Genomic DNA, 23,903 nt, shown 5'->3' on the forward strand with positions numbered 1-23,903 from the left:
TATCATTTTGAGGATCGTCTCATCCCCATCCGATGCACTGACTCCCATTGGAAACCCTCCACCCATGGTAAGCTCCTCTCCGGGCTCTCATGTGTGTCTGCAAGCAAAATGATGTCTCGGCCCTCCATAACCTCCTCTAGTCTCCCTAGATGTGTCCATAAAGCTCCATTACAGTTCCAAACAGCTATGTGTATCTCCTTGTTTTCTGGCTATCTCCTCCTTGTCTCATAGGCCAAATGGCGCTACTCAAACTTCTTCCCATCGATGTATACATGTCCATCCCTATAATGTGCCTTCTTCACTACTTTGTGTGCCGCAATGATCTTTGGCATGCAAAGCCTTCTATGTTCTCTCTGCATGTACATGAGATCATCTTCAAAGTAGATCAGATCTCCTGGGAGACTCCTCATGATTACCCTTTGTCTCATAAAGGTAGCTCTACGCACTTCATCCGTGAATTTTAGTACTAAAGCCCTGCCCTTCGAGGGATCCTTTGGTGGGGCTGCTCTCCACACTTTGGCAAAGGGGAGCGGGTCATCCTCTTTGTGACCGAGTTTGGTACACAGACTTTGGCCATCCATCTCCGGTGTACTCCCCTCGGACTCAGGTATGCCTGTCACTCGAATGTTTAGTCGATGAATCCTCCGCATTTTTTCCTCGTCAAGTGTGGCCTGGACCATGTGTACATTCTCTTGTACCTCCTTCTTAAGATTCTTTTTCACCACTTCTACCCATTTTTCGCAGGTCGCCTCCATTCTCCCTTCAAGTGTTTGAGTAAATGTCTTGGTAATCTCTTCTTTCATTGCCTGCTTGTCAACTTCCAAGATTTCCCCTTCTTCACGTGGGTGATCTTGTAGAGATGCTACTTTCCCTTTTAGAGTGTTGATCTCATCTTGCATGGCAAGCTTCTCCTTCTCCCATGCCTCGATCTGAGCCTCAAATTTCCCGGTACAGGCATCTATTTCCTTGCATATCTCTTGTTTCCATAGCTTAAACTTTCTTTCAATAGCTTGCATCATTTTAACTTCAATGTCGGCATACATTGCATCTATTTCTTCCTTCAATCTTTGTTGCATGCCCTCAATGTCCATGTCCTACATTCTGCATCAGTCTTTCATGTTTGTGATGCAATTCTTGACATTGATATCTGAGATTTTTTGTGTGTTGTCCTAGATAAGGCTATAGTTCCTATCCTTTTTACCTCGCGTATTAGCTTCCGGCAATGTATCCATCATGGATGTCTATTCCCCATTATCCCTTGTTTACATTTAGAGTCGAAATCATAAGTACGCATACAATTTGTAGTCCCACACTTATGCATACATAACCTACAACGACATTTATGTATACATGACTGTGACATATTCCTCAGTATGCATACATATAGTTTATTGCACTCTCCCTGTTTTTGTCGACAATCTCTGTAATTTTGAACCACACTATGCATATAGGTGTTCCCACATTATGCATACATGTTTATTCCACATTTATCTACAATCTCTGCAATTCTAAAATTTTTGCACCGTTTCCAATTTTCTGTACTTATAATTTTGCACTGTTTCCAATTTTCTGTACTTATAATTTCTGCAATTCGCAACTTCTGTTCAAAATCTGACTGCAAATTCCCTGTTCCAAAATCTACCTGCAAATTGACTGTTCTCTTCAAATGCTCTTTTGCTACAGATTTTTTGACAAGGAATTGCAACAAAGGGTACAGGTGACGGGGTGTGGCTGAGGGGTGAGAGAGAAGAAGGTGCACGATGGGAAGAAAATAGGGCTGAGAGAGAGAGGGTGCAGCACAGTGTTGTGCTACTCCTGTGTTCGGTGGGCTAAACCCGGGGGCACCCGAGGACAACCAAGCAAAAGGGCAACAGTATATATATATATATATATATGTATATATATATATATATATATATATGTATGTATATATATATATATATATATATGTATGTATGTGGTATAGGCGTGGTGTCCGAAAGCCAGGTGCCCTCTGTCTCCTGCGGGCTCTAAGTGTCTCTGCTCTCTGGAGAGTAATTCCCTGCCGTGTAGGGGCTGGGAGGGGGATGGATCTCTGAAAAAATGCAGTAATCTGTGTCTGTCTCCCCCCCTCTGGAGCTGTCTGAGCGTGTAATAATGTCTCTCTGTGGCGCTGTATGTCTAGAATGTATCTCCCCAGTATGCGCTGGTCTGCTGCCTCAAAGATCTAGTGTAGGGAACGTGGCTCTCTGAATAGAATGGGATATCTCTCTCTCATGGCTGTATATGCTCTGCATCTGCATACATAATGCTCCTCACTCTCCACCTCCTCTCTGCACAATCTGCATACCCTCTCCTCTCGGGGGATCCGTGCTGCTCTGCCAGTCTCAATCTCCAATCGGTGTGATGAAACTCTGAGTTGACCAATAGCCACTCGGGAGCCGTGTGATAAAAAGCCCTCCATGTATCTAGGCCTCTCTATAAATCCATCATCAGTGATACTCATGAAGTGATCTCTGTAGTATAGCATCTTCGGTGGAAGAGGCTGTGTAGGCGATATCCATGTCTCTCGTGTATAGAGCTGCCATAGATCCTGTCTCAATACTCTGTTCCTCTCACTATGAGAGAGACGGATATGTGGTGCATCCCTATCATACTGGAATGGTGGTAGATGATCCATGTCTAGGCCATGCTGTGAGAACCAATGTGTGACCTGTGCATACCATGATCCTCTGTCTCCTGCCTCAGCCAGCTGTCTAGATGCCTCAAAAGCTCTGTATGACAATCTGTCCTGTGGCATCTCTCTAAATCTGTCTAGCAGGCATATAGTCTGAAATATGGCCTCTACCATCATAGGAGGCGCAGCAAACTCTGCTCGGATAATGTCATGAGGTACTGACGATTTGCTGCGTATCATGCGTGCCATCATGAGGGCCTATCTGTGTCCACCAATGGGTAGCAAGGCCTGGCGCCCATACCGCTGCTCCATACATCAATGCCGGTGTGACTAATGTGTCAAATAGCCACCCCTTCGTCCGGGGCTCCTGAAAATGCGCCTGGTGGCATTGTCTCTCTAGCATAGCCAATGCTGCATATCCCCGTGTCAATCTAGCTCTGGCTGCTGAACCCATGGTGAAGCGTGTGGCTACTGCAGAGAAGGTAACCCCTAGGTACACGTATGATGTCACCACCTCCACCTGGCATCCTGCGAGAGTAAATGTCAGCTGACTCCTGCCCTGTCGAGAGAGAGAGAGAGAGAGAGAGAGAGAGAGAGAGAGAGAGAGAGAGAGAGAGAGAAGGGGGGGGGGAGCGGACATAGAGTAAGAGGGCGGGGGCTGGAACCGTGACAAAGAGAGAACCGGGGGGGGGGAGCCACAATAGCGAGCGACTCTGTGAAGTGTGCTTTCCTTAGTGATGATCTCCAAGAAAAGGTTTATGTTAAGCAACCACCTGATTTTCTTGCAGGTAAAGAAGGCATGGTCTCTTTGACTTTGAAAAGCTTTAGCATTCAAGAAGAAGAGGTGAGTGCGACGGTGGTATAGAGGAGGGGGGGAGCTTGATTAAGCGCAAAGGACGGTGCAAATAAAGGGGGATCGACTGCGTGCAAAAAACCAGGGGGTGCGAGAGGGTGGAGGGATCGGGCGTGATGGAACAGTGGGCTCGAAGGAGAGGGGCGAGGTGAAGCAGCGAGTAGCAGCGTGGGACAGAGGAGGGGAGCAGCTTGATTAAGCGCAAAGGTGGGGAAGGATGGTGCATAGAAGGGGGGACCGACTAGGTGAAAAAAACCAGGGGGTGGGAGAGGGTGCAGGGGTTGGGCGCGATGGAACAGTGGGCTCGAAGGAGGGGCAAGGTCAAGCAAGAGTACATAAATATGTTGATTTCAGTGTCGATATGGCATTATGAATTCAAATATTGTCTCAATGTAAAAATTTGATTGTGACATTCAGTGTCTACAAGTTTTAGTAAACATTATGTCTTCTCTACCTTTACGTACGTATATATTCAGGAGGAGATGACCCGCTACAAAACAAAACGGTACCAGGTGATGTAGCAACACCTACAAGCAATGAAAAGATTGTAGCAAGAGGAGACGAAAAGACTCCAGGTGATGTCTTGATATGGCATTATGAATGCAAATTTTGTTTCAATATAAAATTTGGATTCTTACATTCGATGTCAAAATGTGCAGATTCAGGTGCAGCAACATCAAAAACAGATGCAGGTGCAACAACAGTAATTATAGGAGCAGATTTAGGTGCAGCAACAACATCGAAAACAGATTCAGGTCAGTGTTCACAAAAAAATATTATTTAAACCAATGGTGAAACCCCCTACTATAAATTCAATCCGGTTTTTCCCAAATTTAGCCGGTTTGAAAAAGACATTACAAAATTTTCTTCGGTTTTTTCCAAATGTAATTTTTTGTATCAAAACAACATTTTACAATATAACATTTGCTCCACACTTTTTCTTAGTTTGTCTTGCATTCCTGCATTGCATTCCCGAAATATTACACAAATTTACAAGATAATATGTTATATATATATATATATATATATATATATATATATATATATATATATATATAGTACGTATGTACCTACCTAGATACATACCTACGTACATACCTACGTACATACCTACCTACATACATACATGATACATACATACATACACACATACATACATACATGCATACGTACATACATACCTGCATACATACTTGGGTCCTGCATACATACATACATACCTGCATACATATTGAGGAAGAATATCAAGAGATGCTACAGTAGCGTGTCTCATTGTAGGACTTTTCAGTGGCATTACAGTCCTCCTCAGTGGTTTATCCTCCATTCTTCCTACCAGCCACCTTGATATTACTGTAGGACTTTCACTTTCACTCACAGTTTGTACTTCCCAGTGAGACAGGCTACTGTAGCATCTCTTGGGGTTTTTGGTACTCAGTAATACAGCCCTGTTCCCCAAAAAGAGAGAGAGAGAGAGAGAGAGAGAGCGAGCGTTTGAGGAGCGGGTGCCTTGGGCGCCTGCTTCCTCACGCAGCCCTGGCAGCCCCCCTCGCCTGCCTCCTCCGCACGTGCCCCCTCTCCTGCGCTGGGTGTGTGCGTGTGTGTTTGCATGCGTGTGTGTGTGTGTGTGTTTGCATGCGTGGGTGTGTGCGTGTGTGTTTGCGTGTGTGTATGTGTGGGCGCAGGATTAGGGTTCTTGTGTGTGTGTGTGTGTGTCTTGCATGTGTTTGCTTGGTGTGTGTGCGGGTGGGGTGTGTGTTTGAGGCAGGCTACTGCTTGCCTGCAGGAGTTTTTTCTTTGATCAAATGCGGGGTTATTTGCTTAGCCTTACCCCTCTCTCCTCCGAGCTTCATGGTCAGATCTTCGGCTGCTGCAGCTCCTTCTTCCTGATCTCCCTTTATCCTCTTCGTCGCCTCCTCCTTCCCTTAATTTCCCTGTTTAGCTAGGGTTTTCCCCTCAGCTTTGTTCTTCATGATTATTTTGAGGGGTTTTTTCACCCTGGTTGTATCTTGTAATCAGCTCTTGATGTAATTTGGACCTTGAGGTGTTTTGCTTGAGGTGGCTTTTTAATAGAAGATAACTTTTCTCAAAAGAGAGAGAGAGAGAGAGAGAGAGAGAGAGAGAGAGAGAGATGGCACCTCTCAGATCAGAGAGCCTATTTTCAGTACGATTGTTTGTATCACTCTGTTATTTGGAAGGCCAGATGTATGCATGTTCTCAGTGATGAGCATTCGACCTCCGCTGACACCTTGTGCGTCATTTGGTCTGAGTTGATTCATACTCTGCGTAGTTAGTGGGATGCTTCATAGGGTGCCTCTAGGGCTGCAGAGCAGAGAAGATTTGACTTTCTTCGTACTTGGGGGAGTTCCCCACAGTTCTTTCATATGGATAGGGGTTCAATGGTATGGCATTATGCGGTACCGCTTTGGCTTCTGCTCCATGCCTCTCATCAGCCTCCCTGAGTTTATATTTTGGTATATAGGTTTTTGGTACTGCCCATAGCGCTAGGCCTTTTGGCAGCCTATGGGATGACAGTATGACTTAATACAGCCCTGGTTACTCCAAAGAGAGAGAGAGAGAGAGAGAGAGCGAGAGAGAGCGGGGGGCGGGGGGGGCGACATAGAGGAAGAGGGTGGGGGTTGGAACCGTGACAAAGAGAGAACGGGGGGTGGGGCGAGCCACAACAGCGAGTGACTCCGTGAAGTGTGCTTTCCTTAGTGATGATCTCCAAGAAAAGGTTTATGTTAAGCAACCACCTGATTTTCTTGCAAGTAAAGAAGGCATGGTCTCTTTGACTTTGAAAAGCTTTAGCAGCTCAAGAAGAAGAGGAGAGTGCGAGGGTGGGACAGAGGAGGGGGGCAGCTTGATTAAACGCAAAGGTGAGGAAGGACGGTGCAAATAAAGGGGGATCGATTGGGTGCAAAAAACCAGGGGGTGCGAGAGGGTGGAGGGATCTTGTGCGATGGAACAATGGGCTCGAAGGAGAGGGGCGAGGTGAAGCAGCAAGTAGCAGCGTGGGACAGAGGAGGGGGGCAGCTTGATTAAGCACAAAGGTGGGGAAGGATGATGCAAAGAAGGGGGGCCGAGTAGGTGAAAAAAACCAGGGGGGGAGAGGGTGCAGGAGTTGGGCGCGATGGAACAGTGCGCTCAGAGGGGCGAGGTCAAGCAAGAGTACATAAATATGTTGATTTCAATGTCTTGATATGGCATTATGAATGCAAATATTGTTTCAATGTAAAAATTTGATTGTGATATTCAATGTCTTTAAGTTTTAGTAAACATTGTGTCTTCTCTACCTTTACGTACGTATATATTCAGGAGGAGATGACCCGCTACAAAACAAAACGGTACCAGGTGATGTAGCAACACCTGCTACAAGCGACGAAAAGATTGCAGCAAGAGGAGACGAAAAGACTCCAGGTGATGTCTTGATATGGCATTATGAATGCAAATTTTGTTTCAATATAAAATTTGGATTTCTTACATTCGATGTCAAAATGTGCAGATTCAGGTGCAGCAACATCAAAAACAGATGCAGGTGCAACAACAATAAATTCAAGAGTAGATTTAGTTGCAGCAACAACATCGAAAACAGATTCAGGTCAGTGTTCACAAAAAACTATTATTTAAACCAATGGAAAAACCCCCTACTCTAAATTCAATCCGGTTCTTCCCAAATTTAGCCGGTTTGATAAAGACATTACAAATTTTTCTTCGGTTTTTTCCAAGTGTAGCTTAGTTTGTCTTGCATTCCTGCATTGCATTCCCGAAATATTACACAAATTTACAAGATAATATATATATATATATATATACCTAGTACGTACGTACGTACGTACGTACATACATACATACCTACGTACATACCTACCTACGTACCTACCTACCTACATACATACCTACGTACATACCTACCTACGTACCTACCTACCTACATACATACCTACATACGTAAATACATACATACATACATACATACATACATACGTACCTACATACTATCTTGTAAATTTGTGTAATATTTTCGGGAATGCAATGCAGGAATGCAAAACAAACTAAGAAAAAGTGTGGAGCAAATGTTATATTGTAAAATGTTGTTTTGATACAAAAATTACATTTGGAAAAAACCGAAGAAAATTTTGTAATGTCTTTTTCAAACCGGCTAAATTTGGGAAAAACCGGATTGAATTTATAGTAGGGGGTCTCACCATTGGTTTAAATAATATTTTTTTGTGAACACTGACCTGAATCTGTTTTCGATGTTGTTGCTGCACCTAAATCTGCTCCTATAATTACTGTTGTTGCACCTGCATCTGTTTTTGATGTTGCTGCACCTGAATCTGCACATTTTGACATCGAATGTAAGAATCCAAATTTTATATTGAAACAAAATTTGCATTCATAATGCCATATCAAGACATCACCTGGAGTCTTTTCGTCTTCTCTTGCTGCAATCTTTTCATTGCTTGTAGGTGTTGCTACATCACCTGGTACCGTTTTGTTTTGTAGCGGGTCATCTCCTCCTGAATATATACGTACGTAAAGGTAGAGAAGACATAATGTTTACTAAAACTTGTAGACACTGAATGTCACAATCAAATTTTTACATTGAGACAATATTTGAATTCATAATGCCATATCGACACTGAAATCAACATATTTATGTACTCTTGCTTGACCTTGCCCCTCCTTCGAGCCCACTGTTCCATCGCGCCCAACCCCTGCACCCTCTCCCACCCCCTGGTTTTTTTCACCTAGTCGGTCCCCCCTTCTATGCACCATCCTTCCCCACCTTTGCGCTTAATCAAGCTGCCCCCCTCCTCTGTCCCACGCTGCTACTCGCTGCTTCACCTCGCCCCTCTCCTTCGAGCCCACTGTTCCATCGCGCCCGATCCCTCCACCCTCTCGCACCCCCTGGTTTTTTGCACGCAGTCGATCCCCCTTTATTTGCACCGTCCTTCGCGCTTAATCAAGCTCCCCCCCTCCTCTGTACCACCGTCGCACTCACCTCTTCTTCTTGAATGCTAAAGCTTTTCAAAGTCAAAGAGACCATGCCTTCTTTACCTGCAAGAAAATCAGGTGGTTGCTTAACATAAACCTTTTCTTGGAGATCATCACTAAGGAAAGCACACTTCACAGAGTCGCTCGCTATTGTGGCTCCCCCTCCCCCCGGTTCTCTCTTTGTCACGGTTCCAGCCCCCGCCCTCTTACTCTATGTCCGCTCCCCCCCCCTTCTCTCTCTCTCTCTCTCTCTCTCTCTCTCTCTCTCTCTCTCTTTTGGGAAGCACAGATCTGTATTACTGAGTATGAGAAATCCCCAAAGTGCCAGTGGTGGCCTACTGTGGGGGCATACAAACATAGTATCAGTGGGTGACCTGCATGGTCACAAGGTCATGGTGGTGTGTGATAGGAGTGCAATATGAACCACAATGGTGGGGTGTACTCCCATCTGGCATGTCCACCGACCATCCTGAAGAAAAGTGATGAACGGCCCCATTTATGAATGAAAGCCTGTCGTCTGTCCTGAGCAGAACGAGACGGTCGACAAGAAGCATCATAAATGGAGCGAAGCGAGCGGATCAGATCCACCCAGATCATGACAAGGGTGTCACGTGACGATGGGTGTGTGTGACCAAGAACATGTATGCAACGTGATTTCCAAATGTTCCACATAGCAATCGCAGAGATCAATGTGAAGACATCATCCCTGTGCCAGTGCTCCAAGTGGCGTGAGTCTGGAGGGATCATACTGAGGCATCCCCGCGAATACCCCATCGATGTAAGCATAAGAACAGGGTCTGTATCCTCCCCCTCAAAAAATATATGTGGGCCAGGCCAAGGGAGAAGCCACAACACAGATCCCCAGCTGAGGAAGCTTGCATGCAACCCTGCCCTGCTGAGCAGTAAAGCCACTGCTCTCCACACGGAGAAGGCAGAAGAACAGGACCATAGGCAGTGGGCCTGAGACTCTGAAACATGTAGATCACAGCGGATGCATATGGGATCATGACCCATCTGAGCTCCCCAAGTGCCAACTGCAAGACCCGCATGAGCAGCCATCCAAAAGAAGAAAGTGATCCTGCGGGAGATCCTCCATCTCCAGATGGAAGACCCAAACTGTGTCAAAAAGGCATGGGAGAGACCAGCATGAAGCCATGTGCCTAAGCGAGTCGGTCTATGCAATGAACGATGAAGCAAGCAATGTCTCCCGATGGGCACAGAGTATGCAAAGAAAGATGCATGACGAGCCCCTGCGTCCACAGTTGGCCACTCCCACTCTCCAGGGTCCCAATACAACTGCGAAAGGGGGCGTCCCTCCCAAATCCATAATCGCCAACTAGGGGCAATGTCAATGTGAAAAGATGGATCCACCTCCCGCCTTTTCCTATATGACCCCACCACACGAATGGGAGTTCAATCATACTGCCTCAACTCCTCCACGCATCCCAAACCATGATACTGCAATCTGACATGACCAAAGCAGTCAGGGACACCCACAGGGATAAACAACATAGGATAGTGACAGTGTGAACTCCAAACAAGAGATGGGGTGCCCTCATCACCAAACATACATAACCAGCCAATGTGCTCCGGCATCTCATGTAAACCACGAACGGCGCTGTCGCAGAGCGGAGGAATAGCTGCATCAATCTCGGCCAAACGAGGGATGACACCCCTGCAAATGGAGAACTCCTCCGCAATAAGATCCGCTGGGAGCTGACGTGTCTGAGACCATACATACATAGAAGCAGCAGGACCATGATCCCAGGAAGCCCAGTCAATGTGCATCCTCTGTCCAAGCTGACGACCCCCTGCATCCAATACATGTGGACTCCAAATGAGTGGCTGACGCTCAATCTCAGGTAATGAAGCAGGAGGACGTCTCCGCAAACTCTGCCGCATAGAAGACCAAATGTCCAAAATAGAGCGCATAAAGGGAGACAGGTGAGATGTCTGCAAAGGCCCATCCGAAAAAATATAGCGAATGCCGGCAGACCAAGTGTGACCATCCCGAGTACCTAAGCGAGGCGACACAGAGTGCAACACTGATCTGAACAACATCTTCCAAGATTCAGTTTCGGGAAACAAACCACGGACAATGAACTTGGTAAGTAAAGCACGACACTGCATCTCAGGATCAATAATACCAAGTCCTTCCTCTGTCGTGGGCAGGATAATCGTCGCCCAACTAACTCTAGCTCTGGTGTCAACAGTGCCATCCCGACCACTCCATAGAAAGTTGCGGATCAGGCGTCGTACCTGCCGCAATACACCCGTATGAAGCATCCAGCATGAAGCAATGTACCAAACAAAGGCCAGGAGGACCTGGTTGGCCACAAGGGCCCGTCCTGCAAGAGACAAGTGCTGAGCTGACCAAGGGCATAGCTTCCGACGAAGCGACTGCAGAACCGGATCAAACTGCTGCTGAGGTGTAATATCCAATCCAACCTGAAAACCCAGATAACGACAAGACTGTCCTGGCTGCAACCAAGTAAACCCCTCTCAGGTCGGTGCATCATCTGAACCAACAAGCATACCATATGATTTGTGCCAGTTGATGCGGGCACCACTCGCCAAGCAGTAAACATCCAAAACTGAGCGTGTAGCATCAAGGGTGGCAATGGCATAAAGAACCATCAAAAGAGTATCATCAGCATACTCCTGATCAACCAAATCGCGCTCACCCGCTAATGGCAAAGCAACACCCTGTATATCTCTCTGACGTGCATGAATGAAGTCCGAGAGCGCCTCGCCCACAAAAAGGTATAGATATACTGCCAAAGGGCAGCCCTGTCTCACTGAGCGGGAGATGTCAAAAGATCTGCCAACAAAACCCCCAATAGTGACTGCACTCGATGCTGACCGATAGAGAGCAGAGACTCCAGTGATCCACTGCTGCGGAAATTCCATGCGCAAAAGAGTCCCCTCTAAAAAAGGCCAGTCCACCCTGTCGTAGGCTTTCTCAAAATCGAGAAACAACAAAGCAAGGGGGGTGCTAGTAGAGCGAGCCCACTCGACAGCCTGGTGATAGCAAAAAATGTTATCCAAGATGCTGCGATCCTGGATAAAAGCAGTCTGAGATCCATGAACGATGTCAGCAAGAAAAGGTCTCACCCGAGCTGCCAGCATAGTCGCAAATATCTTATATACCGTCGAGAGGAGGGTAATAGGTCTCCACTGACGCAAAAGTGTGGTATCCCCTCCCTTAGGTATAAGAGATATAAGTCCTGAGCAAAGAGAACGTGGCATAGAACCCGAATCATATATCTCCTGTAGGCCGTGAAGCAGGACCCCAGAGATAGTATCCCAATGTGTGACAAAGAACTGTCTGGTGAGACCGTCATCTCCCGGGCAGGAAACGGGATCAAGAGCATCCACTGCCTCTCGTAGCTCCTGCACTGTAAACCGTGAACAAAGAGTGCGGGCCATATCAGCAGTGACAGAGCGTCTCGTATGAGACCACACAGTATCTCTGGCATCCTCAATCTCAGCTGTGACCGGATCAGCGCTGAAAAGAGTCTCATAATAAGAGGTGGCAACATCAAGAGCACGGTCTGGGGGTGTCTGCAAAAGTCCCTGGTCGTCTAGAACAGCACGGAGAGTAGTACCAGAGGGTCTCTCCCTGTGTGCAGAAAAGAAGTCTTTGTTCATCCGGTCACCAAGCGCTACCCAACGAGCCGCTGTCATGTGACTGGAGAACTCAGAGCGTCTCTCCTGAATCTCCCGAATCTTTGCAAGAATCTCAGCATGGGTACCAGCATAGTGTGCATCACCCGAGTGGGACTGTAATAGCCGTTGGACCGAAGCTAAAGGAGCAATCAAAAAGCGCGCACGCTGAGCCACTGCACGACGGCAAGCGGAGGTGGTCTATCTGCAGGATGTACTCGACTCTGAAAGCACGACACTGCATCTCAGGATCAATAATACCAAGTCCTCCCTCTGAGGTGGGCAGGATAATCGTCGCCCATTTAACTCTAGCTCTGGTGTCTACAGTGCCATCCCGACCACTCCATAGAAAGTTGCGGATCAGGCGTCGCACCTGCCGCACTACACCCGTATGAAGCATCCAGCATGGAGCAATGTACCAAACAGAGGCCAGGAGGACCTGGATGGCCACAAGGGCCCGTCCTGCAAGAGACAAGTGCTGAGCTAACCAATGGCATAGCTTTCGACGAAGCGACTGCAGAACCGGATCAAACTGCTGCTGAGGTGTAATATCCAATCCAACCTGAAAACCCAGATAACGACAAGACTGTCCTGGCTGCAGCCAAGTAAACCCCTCTACAATACCCCAGGTCGGTGCATCATCTGAACCAACAAGCATACCATATGATTTGTGCCAGTTGATGCAGGCAACACTGGCCAAGCAGTAAACATCCAAAACGGAGCGTGTAGCATCAAGGGTCGCAATGGCATAAAGAACCATCAATAGAGTATCATCAGCATACTCCTGATCAACCAAATCGCGCTCACCTGCTAATGGCAAAGCAACACCCTGAATGTCTCTCCGACGTGCATGAATGAAGTCCGAAAGCGCCTCGCCCACAAAAAGGTAGAGATATACTGCCAGCGGGCATCCCTGTCTCACTGAGCGGGAGATGTCAAAAGGTCTGCCAACAAAACCCCCAATAGTGACTGCACTCGATGCTGACCTGTAGAGAGCAGAGACTCCAGTGATCCACTGCTGCGGAAATCCCATGCGCAAAAGAGTCCCCTCTAAAAAAGACCAGTCCACCCTGTCGTAGGCTTTCTCAAAATCGAGAAACAACAAAGCAAGGGGGGGTGCTAGTAGAGCGAGCCCAGTCGACAGCCTGGTGATAGCAAAAGATGTTATCCAAGATGCTGCGATCCTGGATAAAAGCAGTCTGAGATCCATGAATGATGTCTGGAAGAAAAGGTCTCACCCGAGCTGCCAGCATAGTCGCAAATATCTTATATACCGTCGAGAGGAGGGTAATAGGTCTCCACTGACGCAGAAGTGTGGTATCCCCACCCTTAGGTATAAGAGATATAAGTCCTGAGCAAAGAGAACGTGGCATAGAACCCGAATCATATATCTCCTGTAGGCCGCGAAGCAGAACCCAAGAGATAGCATCCCAATGTGTGACGAAGAACTGTCTGGTGAGACCGTCATCTCCCGGACAGGAGACGGGATCAAGAGCATCCACTGCCTCTCGTAGCTCCTACACTGTAAACTCTGAACAAAGAGTGCGCGCCATACCAGCAGTGACCGAGCATCTCGTATGAGTCCACACAGTATCTCTAGCATCCTCAATCTCAGCTGTGACCGGATCAGCACTAAAAAGAGTGCGGGCCATATCAGCAGTGAAAGAGCGTATCGTATGAGACCACACAGTATCTCTGGCATCCTCAATGTCAGCTGTGACCGGATCAGCACTGAAAAGAGACTCATAATAGGAGGTAGCAATGTCAAGAACACGGTCAGGGTGAGTCTGCAAAAGTCCCTGGTCGTCTAGAACAGCACGGAGAGAAGTACCAGAGGGTCTCTCCCTGTGTGCAGAAAAGAAGTCTTTGTTCATCCTGTCACCAAGCGCTACCCAATGAGCCGCTGTCATGTGACTGGAGAACTCAAATCGTCTCTCCTGAATCTCCCGAATCTCTGCAAGAATCTTAGCATGGGTACCAGCATAATGTGCATCACCCGGATGGGACTGTAATAGCCGCTGGACCGAAGCTAAAGGAGCAACCAAGGAGCGCGCGCGCTGGGCCACCACACGACGACAAGCGGAGGTGGTCTCCCTACAAGAGATGCTGGACTCTGTGATACAGGTGGCCAAAAACTCGGCATGTGAGTACTGTGTAGAGGGATCATGAGGTATAGGATCAGCACTACATATCTGAGAAACACGATCAGATAAATCAGGATCTGAGAGCAATCTGTCCGGAATCCTAGATCCCCGCCTCCCAGCAAGGGGACGCGCAAAAGTAATATCCAAAGAAAGAGGACTATCATCGGACATAGAAGTGCCAGGGCAAATACAGATGGAGCCACCCAAGAAAGAAGCCCAATCTCCAACATAAAATCTATCCAACCTCTCTAGTAAGCGTCCCTGCTGACGGCGCAAGCCCCATGAGAAGCTTAAGGAGCGAGGATGGTGAGCAAAAGAAGGCGTATGCCACGCATCCACAACATGAATACATAACAAAAATCTCTCCAAGGCATCCTGCTCTGACCGCGCAATAGATGTCAACACAGGGGCAATCTCCGCCTGGTAGTCCTGTGGAGACTCAATGTTGTTGAAGTCTCCTCCGACAACCCAAGAATCAACTGACAAAAGCATAGGAGAGATGGCATCCACCAAGAGGCTCCAAAAAGCCGAACGTGCTCGAGCATGGGTCGGAGCATAAATTGTCAAGAAGCCAACCCAAGCATCCGCAATCCTCAGTACCACAAACATTGCCCTACCAGGCACCGATATATCATGCTGACACACCGAGCTCACAAAGGCGGAGCTGACAGATATGCATACCCCACAACTGTGACCAGAATCCCCAATAGATGGTGACCAGTAAGTACGGGATCCAGTGCCCAAAAGATGACCAACGGGATGTGCCAACTTATGCTCCTGCAGCATCCAAATGTCCACAGGTGATGAAGTGGCACTAGCAATCTCTCTCTTGAGGCGGGATGCTCTGTTCCCAACTAACCTCGAAGTGCGTAAACCATTAACATTCCAAGAGAGGATACGCATGATAAAAAACCGAGAGTAAAAACTGTACATCCAAGAGCAAAAAACTGTACATCCAAATGAAGGCCAATGCAAATACATCCATCAAGGCCAATGCAAAGGCAATCTGAAGGCATGAAACTGTACATCCATAACCATAGCCATAGAGGCCAGAACAGCAAGGCAACCATAGTAGCCCCGGATAAACATCCAACAAGGTGACGGGCGGTCTATACTCCTAAAAAGGGAAACCACAAGACTACATCCCAAAAAGCAGTATGTCATCCATGATGAAAAGCGCATATAGCATCCCTGTAACAATGCAGAAAAAACTGTCCACATCACAATCTCTGCCTCTTGGAGGAAGCTGTCAACTCCAAAGAACCAGCCTGCGGCGGAAGATGTGCAATCCTCTTCCCCATGGCAAAAAAATGAACATCTGCAAGCCACTGACTAACCACAATCTGCATACATCTCAAAACAACAGCCACCCTCTTGACGCCCCATATCTTCATCGAGGAGGGCATCGTGAAGGAGTCCTGTAGACAAATAACCGACGGCAGACAGAAACAGTAATCTGCATCCAGCCACTCGATAGCGCCGCAACAGTGAGGGAACAGTGACTGGAACCAGGCCGTATCGAGCGGAGAGCCAAGCCAACCCTGCAACTTGGAGAAAGTGTGAGTACTAACATGCTGTAAAACACTCTCCTCAGACCAAACCTCAGAGCCAGCAAAAGGTAATACAAAGGAACGTAGCGGACTAGAGAGGCGACCAACAAACTGAAAGCCTGAGGTAACTCTAGCAGATCGCTGTAACATGTAGACCCTAATCACAAAGGGGCCTAACTCATGAGCACTGCTCTCAGCGCGATCTGCTCCCCAAGCTGGCGGGCTGTAGTCCAGGAACGCACGAGGTACTCGGGGAAGTGGCGGAGGAAGGGGCAGCAGCGGTGTAGAAGCTGGAGGAGCAGGTAAAGCCCAGGGAGTAGAAGGCCTCACGGGACGAGGTAGAGGGGATCGCTCGTCAACCTGCATGGCGACAGGCTCAATAGGCGGATCCATCTGGAGAGGCGGCTGAGACTGGGCAGATCGGGGGGATGCCCGAGGAGAGGGTAAGGGTGGAAAGTGGGAAGCCTGAAGGACAGCAGGTGGAAGCTGACGGTCAGGCTCTAAGGAGAACTGAGTGCCAAGAACCGAAGAGACTGCCAGCGAAAGAGGCCTGGCAGAAGGCTCAAGCTCAACAGTCGCTGCAGGAAGGTCATGGAGCTGTCTCTGTTGAAAAGTATGACGGCGCGGCACTGGCCTCCACTCCCCAGCTGGAGGAACAGGAGCAGAAGGGGGGGGATGGCGACTCAAGGAAGGAATGTCTGTCTGAGTCGGAGTCTTCCCATTGTGCTGTTGCTGGGCTCTGGTCTGGTCACCGGAGACACTGGCCAGGTCTGCCAGTGACAAAAAGGCGCTGGGTCAAGCCGCAACCACCGCGTCCAGTGACGAGAATGGAATCAGGGATCTCTGAAGAAGCAAACAACTGAACTCGAGGAGGCCCAGCAGAAAGGCGCCCTCCGATCATCCTGAAGAAAAGTGAAGAACGGCCCCATTTACGAATGAAAGCCTATCATCTGTCCTGAGCAGAACGAGACGGTCGAGAGGAAGCATCATAAATGGAGCATAGAGAGCGGATCAGATCCACCCAGATCATGACAAGGGTGTCACGTGACGATGGTTATGTGTGACCAAGAACATGTATGCAGCGTGATCTCCAAATGTTCCACATAGCAATCGCAGAAATCAATGTGAAGACATCATCCCTGTGCCAGTGCTCCAAGTAGCGTGAGTCTGGAGGGATCATACTGAGGCATCCCCGCGAATACCCCATCGATGTAAGCATAAGAATAGGGTCTGTATCCTCCCCCTCAAAAAATATATGTGGGCCAAGCCAAGGGAGAAGCCACAACACAGATCCCCAGCTGAGAAAGCCTGCATGCAACCCTGCCCTGCTGAGCAGTAAAGCCACTGCTCTCCACACGGAGAAGGCAGAAGGACAGGACCACAGACAGTGGGCCTGAGACTCTGAAACATGTAGATGACAGCGGATGCATATGGGATCATGACCCATCTGAGCTCCCCAAGTGCCATCTGCAAGACCCGCATGAGCAGCCATCCAAAAGAAAAAAGTGATCCTGCGGGAGATTCTCCAACTCCAGATGGAAGACCAAAACTGTGTCAAAAAGGCATGGGAGAGACCAGCATGAAGCCATGTGCCTAAGCGAGTCGGTCTATGCAAAGAACGACGAAGCAAGCAATGTCTCCCGATGCGCACAGAGTATGCAAAGAAAGATGCATGACGAGCTCCTGGGTCCACAGCAGGCCACTCCCACTCTCCAGGGTCCCAATACAACTGTGAAAGGGGCGTCCCTCCCAAATCCATAATCGCCAGCTGGGAGCAATGTCGATGTGAAAAGACGGATCCACCTCCCGCCTTTTCCTGTATGACCCCACCACACGAATGGGAATCCAATCATACTGCCTCAACTCCTCCAAGCCTCCCAAACCATGATACTGCAATCTGACATGACCAAAGCAGTCCGGGACACCCACAGGGATAAACAACATAGGATAGTGACAGTGTGAACTCCAAACAAGAGATGGGGTGCCCTCGTCACCAAACATACATAACCAGCCAATGTGCTCTGGCATCGACCACGAACGGCGCTGTCCCAGAGCGGAGGCTCTCTCTCTCTCTCTCTCTCTCTCTCTCTCTCTCTCTCTCTCTCTCTCTCTCTCTCTCTCTCTGTGAAAACTATAGAAAACCTGAAAAATTATTTTCCTGAGCGAGCCGGGAGGAGGCGGCCTGGGGGCGACGAGAGTGGAGGAGGCGGTCTGAGGGTTAATTTAATTTTGGGGGTTTAGGGTAAGGCTACGGGCTGGAGAATGCAGGCCGAAGGGGAGAGAACGCCGGGGTTGAGCGGGCTGAAAAGGCAAAGCTAGGCTGGCTGGGTCGGGCAAGCTGGACCGGCAGAGCAGGCTGAGCTAGGACAGCGGAGCTCGCTAGACCAGGCAGGCGCAGGCGGAGAAGCAACGCGAGGGCGGAGCTTGCAAAAATAGGCGGAGCAACAGAGGGTGCAAGCGGGACGGAAGAGCGTAAGTAAACAAGGCAGCAATGACGCGATAGCACAGCGGCAACGCGCGCGCAAGAAGCAACACAGCAGAGCGCGCGACAGCAGGGAGCTCACACCAACAAGCCACAACGGGGGGGGGAAGCGACTGCTAGGGATTGCAAACCAAGGTGCGGCACGCAGAGCTGAACACAACACGCTCCTCTCTCTCACTCTCTCTCTCTCTTTTTTTTTTTTTTTGGGGAGCACAGATCTGTATTACTAAGTATGAGAAATCCCCAGAGTGCTAGAAATAGCCTACTCAGGGGGCATACAAACTATAGATCAATCAGAGACCTGTAAGTAGGCAGTGCTAGATCACGGCGGTGCGTGAGATGTATGCAATATGAACCACTGTGGTGGGGTGTACTCCCATCTAGCATGTTCTCCGACAATCCTGAAGAAAAGAGGCGAACGCCCCCATCTATGAAAGCCTGGCGTCTATCCTGAGCGGATCGTGACGGACGACAGGACTCATCATAAATGGAGCGTAGTGAGCAGATCAGATCTACCCATATCATGACAAGTGTGTCGCATGTCGATGGCTGTGTGTGACCAAGAACATGGAGACAGCGAGCTCTCCAAATGTTCCACATCGCAATCGCAGCAATCACAGTGAAGACATCGTCCCTGTGCCAATGCTCCATCTGTCGTGACTCTGGCGGAATCATACTAAGGCATCCCAGCGAATACCCCATCGCTGTAAGCATAAGAACAGGATCTGTATCCTCTCCCTCGAAAAATAAGGCAGCTGGACAGGACCACAGGCAGTGGGCCTGAGACTCTGAAACATGCAAATCATAGCGGACACAGATGGGATCGTGGCCCATCAAGGCACCCCATGTGCCAACTGCAAGACCCGCATGAGCAACCATCCAAAAGAATAAAGTGATCTTGCGTGGGATCCTCTAGCCCCAAATGGAAGTCCAAAACTGTGTAAGGAAAGCATGGGAGAGACCAGCATGCAGCCATGTACCCAAGCGTGTCGGTCGATGCAGCGATCGACGGAGTAAGCAATGCCTCCCAATGCGTACTGAATACGCAAAAAATGATACGTGCCGAGCCCTCGGCTCCACAGAAGGCCACTCCCACTCACCAGGGTCCCTCCCAGATCCATAGTCGCCAACTGGTGGCCATATCCATGTGAAAAGATGGGTCCACCTCCCGCCTTTTCCTGTAAGAACCAACCACACGAATGGGTGTCCAATCATACTGCCTCAATTCCTCCGGGCATCCCAAACCATGATACTACAATCTAACATGGCCGAAGGAGTCAGGCACTCCCACAGGAATAAATAGCATAGGCCAATAGCAATGAGAGCTCCAAACAAGAGATGGTGTGCCCTGATCACCAAACATACATAACCAACCAATGTGGTCCGGCATCATATGTAAGCCCCGAATGGCACGGTCCCAAAGCTCTAAAATAGCTGCATCAATCTCTGTCATCCGTGGAAGTACACCTCTACCTATAGAGAACTCCTCCGCAATAAAATCACCCGGGAGCTGTCGTGACTGAGACCAAACAAGCATAGAAGAAGCTGGCCCACGATCCCAGGAAGCCCGGTCAATGTGTGTCCTCTGTCCAAGCTGACGACCCTCTACATCCCGGACATGGGGACTCCAAATGAGGGGCGGACGCTCAATCTCTGGCAATGAAGCAGGAGGACGACGCTGCAAACTCTGCCGCATGGAAGTCCAAATCTGTAATATAGAGCACATAAATGGTGACAGATGATCAGTGTGCAGAGGGGCATCTGAAAAAATGTAGCGAATACCAGGAGACCAAGTATGACCATCACGGGTACCAAAGCGCGGTGACACTGTATACAAGACTGATATAAAGAGCGTCTTCCAAGTTTCATTGCCCGGAAACAATCCACGGACAATGAACTTGGTAAGTAAAGCGCGGCATTGCATCTCAGGATCAATAATACCAAGACCTCCCTTTGCAATAGGCAGTATGATCGTCGCCCAGCTAACTCTGGCTCTGGTGTCAACAGTGCCATCATGACCACTCCATAGGAAGTTGCGGATCAGGCGATGAACCTGCCGCATCACACCCGCATGGAGCATCCAACAGGAAGCAATGTACCAAACAGAGGCCAAGAGAACCTGATTGGCCACCAGAGTCCGTCCTGCAAGAGATAAGTGCTGGGATGACCAATGGCATAGCTTCCGGCGAAGCGACTGCAGAACCGGAGCAAACTGCTGCTGAGGTGTAATATCCAAACCAACCTGAAATCCCAGATGCCGGCAAATCTGTCCTGGCTGTAGCCAAGTGAACCCCTCTGCTACACCCCAAGTCGGTACATCCTGTGATCCAACCAGCATACCATATGATTTGTGCCAGTTGATGCGAGCACCACTGGCCAAACAATAGACATCCAAAACTGAGCGTGTAGCATCTAGCTTTCTCAAAATCGAGAAACAAGAGAGCGAGGGGGGTACCAGTAGATGTGGCCCACTCAACAGCCTGATGGTAGCAAAAGATGTTATCCAAGATGCATCGATCCTGGATAAAAGCGGTCTGAGATCCATGAATGATATCAGGAAGATAAGGTCTCAATCGCGATGCCAATAGTAGCGAATATCTTATATACCGTGGGGAGGAGGGTAATAGGTCTCCACTAGCGCACAATCCCCTCCTTTAGGTATAAGAGATATAAGCCCTGAGCAAAGGGAACGTGGCATAGATCTCGAATCGTATACCTCCTATAGTCCTCTGAGTAAAGCCCCAGAGATAACATCCCAATGTGTAATGAAAAATTGACGGGTAAGACCATCATCCCCTGGACAGGAAGCAGGATCAAGAGCATCCACTCCCTCTCGTAACTCCTGCACTGTAAACTCCAAACAAAGAGTGTGGGCCATGTCAGCTGTGACTGAGCGTCTCGTATGAGACCAAACAGTATCTCTCGCAACCTCAACCTCGGCTGTGACCGGGTCAGCACTAAAGAGATCCTCATAATAGGTAGTAGCAATGTCAAGAACACGGCCTGGGTGAGTCTCCAATAGTCCCTGGTAATCCAGAACTGCCCGGAGAGTAGTCCCAGATGGTCTCTCTCTCTGCGCGGTAAAGAAGTCTTTGTTCATCCGGTCACCAAGCGCTACCCAACGAGCCGCTGTCGCGTGACTGGAGAACTCCGATCTTCTGTCCTGAACCTCCCGAATCTCTGTAAGTAACTCAGAATGTCTACCAGCAAAATGTGCATCACCCGGATGGCACTTTAAAAGCCGCTGTACCGATGCCAATGGAGAAGAAACTCAGCATGCATAAACTGTGCAGTAGGAGCCTGCAGTATGGGATCAGCTTCCCAAATCTGAGCAATGCCAACAAATAAATCAGGACTGGAAAGCAACCTATCCGGAATCCTGGACCCCCGCCGAACTGCAAGGGGTCGCGCAAAAGTAATAGTCAATGAAACAGGGCAATGATCTGACATCGAGGTGCCGGGCCAAATGCAAATGGAGCCACCCAAGAAGGAGGCCCAATCTCCAATATAAAATCTATCCAGTCTCTCCAATAAACGGCCCTGCTGACGGCGCAATCCCCAGGAGAAGTCCAAGGAGCGAGGGAGGTGAGCAAAAGCGGGCGTACACCATGCATCAACGGCATGAATACATAGCAAAAATCTCTCCCAATCATCCTGCTCTGACCGCGCAATAGAAGTCAACACAGGGGCAACCTGTCATGGCCCTGTGAAAATGGAACAGCACAAGTGTGGGCATGGTGGTTGCAGAGTCAGAATATTTTATGATTCACATGGGGGGTGCCCGGACAGTGTTTAAGATGTGTGGACATCCCTAGGTGTGAAGGGGGGAACTAGAAACATTAAGTTTTAATGTTTATTGGAGTTTGCCCCTAGGCCTTAGTGGCCCTAGGAACTTATTAAAGTTGGGGCCCTAGGGATTAAATTGGGGAGGAGTTTTCTCTCTCTTCTCTCTCTCTCTTCCCTTTTTGGGGAATCGTGTAGCAAAAGAGGAGCTTCTTTCATGCGCATGTTATCCTAGCGTGGAAAAGCACAGGAAGAAGAAGGCGGCTGCTGTTTTGCTGTGGATTGTTGCTGTTTTTCTGAGGGAATCAGCCGTACAGCACTGTACGGCCAGAACTGTGCAAGCTCTTTCTCTCTTTCTTCTCTGTTGCTGGCTGCGCACAGGTACTGCTGCTGGAATACTTTGCGCACAGGTCTGAATAGACTGTACCAGCAGGTACAACAGTCAGTACAACACTGTACGACTGCCGTACAGTGTACGGACAGCCAGGTACAGCAAGTACATCTGCTGCAGGCTGCTGCAAACAGGTGCTGGACAGACTGTTTACTCTGATTCAGGCAGGTACAAGAGTGGACAGCCGGCTGTTTGTGCAAGTACAACTCCTGGCACGTATCCCGAGGCGGTACAGACGGGTACTGTGCTGATTTTCAGATCTGTATTTTTCAAGGACAGCATAAGAGTGAGCATCAGGAGGAGGATACAGGCAAGTGCAAGCACACGTGTGAAGCAGGATTGTGGATTCAAGTGCCTGCAAGCACAGATTGGTGCTGTTGCTTCCTCCAGTGTTGTTTCACGAGCTGAACTTGGTAAGCTCTGTTTCTGTTCATCCATCTCTCTTCCTACTGCTTGATGTCTGCTGCAGGTATGTGTTATCTGGCTCCTTGTGAGAGGAGGGGTATGGCAGATTGACAAGGGATTAAGACAGAGATTGGACAGCACATGTATGTTTGAGCTGAGAAGATGTGTCATGCTCTTGAGTTATGCCAGATGTATGCCCATGGCTGGACTGCTTTGTGATCTTGGCTGATCAGAGGGAGGCACAGTGTGTTGCTTGAGGACACAGATCTGTGTGCATAGATCCTCTGTGCTGAGAAGGATTTGTGGGCCGTCAGATTGGACTTACAGGTGTAAACTCTTGGCTGGTCTTTGTGTTGTACTCAGCCATACATATTATTTTAAGTGAATAAAGAAATACCGCAAGGGGCGCCAAGCTTTGGGGCCAACAGGTGTCGCTGTGTTTTCAGATTTGGGCACTCTAGCTCCAATCTGTGTTTTGTTTCTCATCTAGACTACAAGTGGATGGGTGATTGCCCCTACCGCACTCTGGTTTTCTATCAGAGGCCGGTTTCAAGGTTCCGTTGCCGGGACCAATCATCAACTTTCTGAAGGGGGTGAGCTCGTGGTTGCTTTGGAGAAAGCCATCGCTGAAAATTCAGCAATCATGTCTGATACAGAGGAAGAGTACTTCTATCATGAAGAAGAAGAGCAAGAGTCTTCTCCTGAAAGAGATGTATCTGAGGATATTTTTGCAGGAGAACAGGCTGCAGATGTTGAGCCTTATGAGGATGTAACACAGCCAGAAGATGTGCATGGTAAAGAGGATGATGATGCTCGGTTCAAAGATCGCTTGGCTAGTGTTATGGATACTTTTATGCAGCTCACACAGAGTGAGAGATTTGTTGAATTTTTGAGATCTCGCACAGAGCCCCGCACAGAGCCCCATAAAAAGAAGAAGAAGGTTCGTTCAAAGAATCTTTCTCAAGGTCATAGTGG

The 23,903-nt window shown here is 48.6% G+C and overlaps 2 protein-coding genes across 6 annotated transcripts in view; one reads left to right on the forward strand and one right to left on the reverse strand.

Moving 5' to 3' along the window:
- The window catches only part of LOC147626487 (uncharacterized), a 376,917-nt gene that overhangs the window by 87,749 nt on the left and 265,265 nt on the right, over positions 1 to 23,903 (reverse strand). For all 5 annotated transcript variants that reach the window (XM_086816555.1, XM_086816554.1, XM_086816550.1 and 2 more), the window contains 2 exons: positions 7,931 to 8,029; positions 7,751 to 7,846 (listed from right to left, as the gene is read on the reverse strand). In XM_086816555.1, the coding sequence (XP_086672681.1) occupies positions 7,751 to 7,846; positions 7,931 to 8,029 (195 nt within the window). The remainder of the gene's footprint in view (positions 1 to 7,750; positions 7,847 to 7,930; positions 8,030 to 23,903) is intronic.
- The window catches only part of LOC147626488 (uncharacterized), a 235,916-nt gene continuing 216,230 nt past the window's right edge, over positions 4,218 to 23,903 (forward strand). The window contains exons 1-3 of the mRNA XM_086816559.1: positions 4,218 to 4,264; positions 6,825 to 6,971; positions 7,007 to 7,107. Coding sequence (XP_086672685.1) covers positions 6,952 to 6,971; positions 7,007 to 7,107 — 121 coding nt within the window. The 5' untranslated portion in view covers positions 4,218 to 4,264; positions 6,825 to 6,951. The remainder of the gene's footprint in view (positions 4,265 to 6,824; positions 6,972 to 7,006; positions 7,108 to 23,903) is intronic.

This window comes from Cibotium barometz, chromosome 22 (assembly GCF_041138505.1).
Source record: "Cibotium barometz isolate CiBa-2024 chromosome 22, ASM4113850v1, whole genome shotgun sequence".
NCBI lineage: Eukaryota > Viridiplantae > Streptophyta > Polypodiopsida > Cyatheales > Cibotiaceae > Cibotium > Cibotium barometz.